At 37.2% G+C, this 7,081-nt stretch overlaps 1 protein-coding gene across 1 annotated transcript in view; it reads left to right on the plus strand.

Annotated features, from left to right (window-relative positions):
- The window catches only part of gabra4 (gamma-aminobutyric acid type A receptor subunit alpha4), a 38,845-nt gene extending 35,292 nt beyond the window's left edge, over window positions 1–3,553 (plus strand). The window contains exon 9 of the mRNA XM_079893203.1: window positions 363–3,553. Coding sequence (XP_079749329.1) covers window positions 363–893 — 531 coding nt within the window. The 3' untranslated portion in view covers window positions 894–3,553. The remainder of the gene's footprint in view (window positions 1–362) is intronic.
- The last annotated feature ends 3,528 nt before the right edge of the window (window positions 3,554–7,081 follow it).

Consider the following 7,081-nt stretch of genomic DNA (forward strand, 5'->3'; position numbering starts at 1 on the left):
ATCAAAACATTTAGAAAGTATTATTAAACCAAAACTTGATTTTATATTGCCTCATATTACAGTTTTTTCTCCATCTCTGCTTGCTTTATGTTTAAAGTTACTGTCAGCATCCAGTTTAAAGGGATAGTTCACCCAAAAATGTTAATTCTGCCGTTATTTACTCACCCTCAAGTTGTTCCAAACCGGTATGAATTTATTTCTTCGGCTGAACACAAAATTTATTTTGAATAATATGGGTAACCAAACAGTGATTTCATACTATGGAAGTTAAAGGGGACCATTAACTGTTTGGTTACTCAGTTGTTTGGTTACCCAACATCCGTTGTGCACGTTAGTTACGTTTTCTCTCTTTTACCCAACAGCAAACCTCGGACACCAACGGCAACCTGCGAAAACGCGTCAACTCCAGCATTCAGTCACAACCGGACTCCAAGAAAGCCCAAAGAACCGAAACGTCTAGCAAGAGCGCCGCAGCCACATCCAAACCAACTCTGACCAGCCAATCATCTTCCACCTCAGAGGGTACCAGCAGTTTCTCCAGCCAGTCACGTCTAAGCCCCAGTTCTGCCAGCCAATCAAATGCAGCCACTTTATCCTCCGCCTCCAAGACCACACCGCCAGCCCCGCCCTCAACGCCAACAGTTCCCGAGAAACCGTCGCCCGGAGCGACCGCTGGCTCCGCCCCTCTCCACCATCTCCTAGGGCCGAAATTAGAAAATATTAAAAAGAAGGAAGCCAAGGCCGCACCTCAACCTGCCGCTCCTGCGACCGGAGGAGCCAGCAAGATCGACGAATATGCACGTATTTTATTCCCAGTGTCTTTTGGGGCATTCAATATGGTGTACTGGGTGGTTTACTTATCCAAAGAAACCATGGAGGCCAAGGGAGGCTAACAGGAACAGGCTTGGTTGTTTGTACCCTTTTTTTTTTCTACAACTCGCTGAACAAATGAAATAAAGAGCCCTCATAAGGATTACTTCAACCGTTGTTCCAAGCAATTCCAAGAAACGAAATTCTATTACGGCAGACAAAACTGGACGAGCGCACAGAAGATAACTTTTTTGTTGTTTATCAAAAGGGCCGTACACAAGATTAAGCATGTGGATATATTATAATAAGTAAAAAATAATTACATTAAAAAACAATCCAATAGATTTATCTGTTGTCTTGAATAGCCATATTTCCCGGTCTGTCCTATTTATCGCCGGACACACTGAAGAAGGAACAATGCTACTAAATAGGAAAAACCAATACCAGGGCCGTTTAGTCTATTTTTATATGGAGACACTTCCGGGGGAAAAAAATCCTTCTTTCGAAGAACCTTTTTCGGAAACCCAATAGATCTGAACTGACCTTGCGGATGTCTGCCAAGAAGACATATTTCTGACATAGTATTTCTTTCAGTTCTTTCATGAATGGTATCTATTCTGTGTTTTCTCGCCGAGAGAGAGAGAACGCTGGAAGGGAGCGTGTGCTGATCAATGAAAAACACATATGCATGTCTTTTATTTTTAAAGAGACTAAAATAATTTTCGTCGTTACAAATTAAGTCGTTAAAGCGCACATTATGGTTTTCTCTCTTTGTTTTTGAAGTTGAATGGCTTGTTTTTAGTTTAGTTCGATTTGAGTTTTAATTTTTATTGTTTCAGTATTTTATTTTTGTCTTATAGCTGATACATTCTCTGCTATAAACAAGGACATGTGGCATAGGAAGGATTTCACCAAATGAAGCGCACGGCATGAGCCGACGGGTCCAGATGCTTCTGGAGTCATTTAGAACAATAAGAGGGTTAAACAGACTGATGTTGTCATAGAAGATCCAGAGGACGACGAAAACCTCCACCAATCCACATAGGGCTGTTTTTGTATGTGTAAATTGGATTTAAACCGTGATTGGTTGAGGTCTTCATTATCCACCAACTATTAGTTGTCACAAAAAGTCAATGTTAAAGGAATAGATCACTCAAAAATGGTCCCATGCACTGTAAAACATTATTTTCATTATTTGTAATCACTACTTTTTATCTTTTGTCAAATCAACTTAGTTAATTAATGTGGTTCAGATAACATAATATTTTGAGTTTCTATTGATTAAACCAATCTCCTTCATTGTATTATCTCAAAATTTTGAGTTCATTGAAATTAAACAATTAAGGCAACCAGGTAACTTACTTTTTTAAGTTAAACCAACAATATTTTTTTACAGTGTAGAACAAAAAAGGAAATGGTTAGTAGGATGTTTGATGTCAATGTCCAAAAATGACAACCAAAAAAAGCATCATTAAAGAAGCCCAAATGACTTTGAAGCCATACGATAGCTTTGTGTGAGAAACTGAAATTTAAATTTCATTTTTTTTTTTTTTTTTTTTTTTTTATTAATTGAATGTGCATAAGATATGGCTAGGGATGCACCGAAAATGAAAATTAAGAGACGAAACAGAAAAAATTCAGGATGCACTTGGCCGAAAACCGAAACAAAAAATAAATATTACATCAATAATCAATTAATTATTCAAACTTATTGAATAATCAACACTCAAATAGCTAAACCTGAGGCAGTAGCCATACAAGGCAGTTTTTATATCAACTTTTTACCAACAGAATTGTTTCTACTCCAGTTTGTTGGTGAAATATAAACATTTAAATGACAATATACTGTAATAACTTGTTTTAATCAAACATACATTAAATAATCAAGACAACAGGTTAAATAAAAATGTAATGAATATGTAATACAGTGCATATATTTAGCAAAATGCTCTTCTCTATAGTTATTTTTCTAGCTAACTAATGGGTTTATGCTAAAACACTGGTTGAGTGATTACATGATGAGAGAGGATTCATTTCAATAAGTTGTATTGTATCTTTCAACATTTCTTCTGATGTTCACCCATGTTTATTTGGTGCTATAACCAGTAGTAAAGCAGAAGAGATGATCAGTTCACGTGTGTTTGATCTGTGATCTGTCACACCGTATTAAAGAGCGCCAAAACAACATTTATTGTTTGAATTTCGTTATAAAATCGACAGAATTTTAATGTTGAGACTTTGCTTCATATTAAAAGTAACAAAGCACAAAGCTTTTTGCGATTATTGGATGGCAGGTATGCTACAAATGTTTAGCGAAGTTTTGTTCATGCATCAACAGAAAACAGCACTGACTATAAGATTTTAGATTTAAGAAACCATATCATTACCGATTAAAATCAAGAAATTAATATTGTCAATCCAGTGCTGGTGTCCACAAAGCTGACATGTTTAACTGTGTAGCTGATACACGTTGTGTGCACGAAATGGACGCTGAACACTGTCAAAACGTGCCATCGGTGAAGCGTTAATTAAACATAGTGGGTGGTGTGGCGCAATGGATAAGACACATGCCTTTGGTGTGAGAGACCCGGGTTCGAATCCACTGTGAGACACCAATGTGTCCCTGAGCAAGACACTTAACCCCTAGTTGCTCCAGAGGCGTGCGACCTCTGACATATATAGCAATTGTAAGTCGCTTTGGATAAAAGCGTCAGCTAAATGAATAAATGTAAATGTAAACATCTGTTTCGGCGATTGATTTCGTCCCTCCAAACCCATTTCAGCCAGAAATCAATAATAGCAGTTTTCGGCCGCAAACTTTCAGTAGCCGAAATGTCAGTGCATCAAAGATATGGCAAAAGAGTTTGACAAATAACAATTACATTTTGGCTTGTTTGTCACACAAAGCTATTGTTGGACATATATGAAAATAGTCATACAGACTACAGTTTATTAAATTTTTTATTTAATTTTTGCTTTTTGGAGCTTGACAGCCCTTAAAAATGATGAAGGTGCCAATAAAGTGGTTGTGCAGCGATGCCATAGAAGAACCAATTTTGATTCCTGAAAGAACATTTAAATCAAAAGTAGTTCTATGAACCTTTTTCCACTACAAAGAAATGTTTGTGCATTGGAAAATTTCCTTGGCTTTTAAAAGTTCTTCAAAGAACCATAGATGGCAACAATATATTTTCACTGTGTGGAAGAGATGAAGAACATAAGAAATCTCCTTTTGTGTTCCACAGAAGAAAGTAAGTCATACAGGTTTGGACCAACACGAAGGCAAGTTGTTTTTGGGTGAGCTATTCCTTCATGGAACTGATTTGCTGTTCAATATTGGTGTGCTGGAGACCGATGCACTAATTTTGTGACATTGAGGTCCTTCTGATATTTTGGATGACTGCTTTTGAATGAATCCATTCCACCGTTATGTTAAAATGCGACATAAAACACATAGCATATATGGTACAATCTGACTGATTTAATCTAATCTATAAAATTAATTAAATTATTGTTTGATTAATTAGATCAAATGTGCGTGTGTATTCTTAGACCCTTTTGCACACATGAAAGAATCTGGATGTTCTGGTATGCCTGTGTGTGAGTGTTTATGGAGATACAGAAGGATACAGACAGTCTCACTGGTTCGACTCGGCTCTATTATTCCACATGTTAATGAAGCAGCACAGTTCATCTAATGACTGCTCTCCATGCCATGCCATACCATGCTGTTTACAACATAAATGTATAAGCAGTGCTTTCTAATTTACTGGTTGAAGGGAGAGAAAGAAAACCTCATTATAATAAGCATAATATTTACCACATGTGCTGCTCATATACTGTATATTGCCTATTTAAGACAGTACAGAAGCCCTGAAAGGCCATGCATTATTATGTTTTCTGTCTTGCTTTGTCATGATCTTGACTTGTTTTCTCTATCTAAGTGCATTATACAGTATATATTGTATATGCTACCAGTCAAACGTTTGGAATAATTACGTTTTTTTTTTCTTTTTTTTTTCTAATGTTTTTGAAAGAAATTTCCACAATAATATTAAGCCTCACATCTGTTGTTAGCAATGATAATAAGAAATGTTTCTTGAGCAGCAAATCAGCATGATTTCTGAAGGATCATGTGACACTGAAGACTGGAGTAATGATGCTGAAAATTCAGCTTTGCATCATGGGAATTGATTACATTTTTAAATATATTCAAATAGAAAGCAGTTCTTTTAAATTGTTTTTACTGTGTTGTTATTCGAGTAAATGTAGCCTTTAAGAGACTTCTTTCAAAAACATGAAAAATATTTGAGTATTCCAATCTTTTGAACGGAAGTGTGTATGGATGAGCGTATTACTTTTTACCTTTAAACAGCTCAACTTCATTGCCATCCAACATGAGGGACTGAGACGTCTGCATGCTTATAGAATGATATTTGAAAGATCCTGATCAAATGCTTTGCAGCTCACCAGAGAAATAATGAACGATATACAGAGAAAATTAGAAAAATAAGTCAAGATTGTGAGAAAACAAGACAGAAAACAAATAATGCATTTCCTTGTTATATTTATCCACAATCTTGTCACATGACCTCAATATTTTCCATGGTTACTTAAGCAAGAGGCATTCTGTTATTATTCTGTTTGGCCTAAATTTGGTTATTTTGCTTTTTCAATCCATTTTTTGTGCCAATACTGTCACCAAGCAGTTTTGCAAAAAATATCTATTGTCTTTAAAGAGATTTCCACAAACACTTCCTCCTGTCATTGGTCAAAAAACAGATAGCCCCGCCCCAAACTCACACCATTGGTTAATCCAGTGTTGCTGTGTCGGGCTGGTTAAAATTTGTGGTGGACTTTGCTTCAAGTTCTTTCACCACACTAATAGAAAAGTGAGTGTATTACGTTGTGAGATGCAGTATCCAGTTGTATACTGCACATTTTTTCAAATGCAGTTGGCCATTCAGGTATTGTTGAAGATTTGCATACTGTGCACAGTATACCGCATACTACGGCATACTACTAATCTCTAGCTCTCAGTCCCCATGTTAATGTGTGTGTGTGTGTGTGTGTGTGTGTGTGTGTGTGTGTGTGTGTGTGTGTGTGTGTGCGTGCGTGAGAGAGAGAGAGAGAGAGAGAGAGAGAGAGAGAGAGAGAGAGAGAGAGAGAGAGAGAGAGAGAGAGAGAGAGAGAGAGAGAGAGAGAGAGAGAGAGAGAGTGAGTTTGAGTGTGTGAGGGACAGGGCTATCAGCAGCGTAATGGAGTGATCAAAATGTCTGGCTTCCCCAGAAAGTTCTTCTAGTGTGAAATTGACTTTGTACCTTCATCCTCCATCACACACACACACACACACACATGCTCACACAACTTGTCAACCTGCCACCTTAATATTTTTATCTCTCTATCTCTCTCTGACAATATGACCAATTCAAAATGACAAATATGTGTTTATATAAACATTCAAATATGAATTTACGCCTGTGTATTTTAGCCTGTATCAGCTGTAGTTTAGATAAGATCTACAAATTGAGCAGCAGTTTTGGGCCTGTATCTGGGGTTGAGTGTGTGCGGAGAAGTGCACGACTGCTAACATCCACTCTGTGTCCCTGCTGGCCGTTTGCCTGAATGCATCTTCTGCCGCACACCACAGCTTATCGTTCAAACACAGAAGACTCTTTTGCTCCAGTGAGCCAAACGCAGGCTTTGCTCTATTAGAGCTCTTATTTGAGATGCCCAGAGACCAGAAATGTCCTGGCCCGTACAGAGCACACCAGTACCCCTAAGAAAAGCCCAACAGTCTCAAAGATGAAGTTCAATTGAGGTCGAACAAAGAACATTTGTCTTAAAAAGAAAATCACTATAAATGGCTATCTATCTATCTATCTATCTATCTATCTATCTATCTATCTATCTGTCTATCTATCTATCTATCTATCTATCTATCTATCTATCTATCTATCTATCTATCTATCTATCTATCTATCTATCATTATTGTATTTCCCATTTGTGGTGAAATATGACTCAGACATGTTCCTGATTTCCTGGTTTGTGAGATTCACCCTGACATAACAGTTCTTTGAGAAACTGGTAGAAGGTTCTTCTATGGCATCAGACTGTAACCCCCTTATTGGTTTTAATTGGACACTTTATTTTAAGAGTGAAAACGGTGAACACAGATCTGTGTGAGCCACGCGCATCAGGAATCTTCAGCATCCTTACTTCTTAAATTCAGTTTATTTCTGTCTTTCTTTGATTTTCAAAACCACATTG

This window comes from Squalius cephalus (genome assembly GCF_949319135.1).
Source record: "Squalius cephalus genome assembly, chromosome: 14".
NCBI classification, from domain to species: Eukaryota; Metazoa; Chordata; class Actinopteri; order Cypriniformes; family Leuciscidae; genus Squalius; species Squalius cephalus.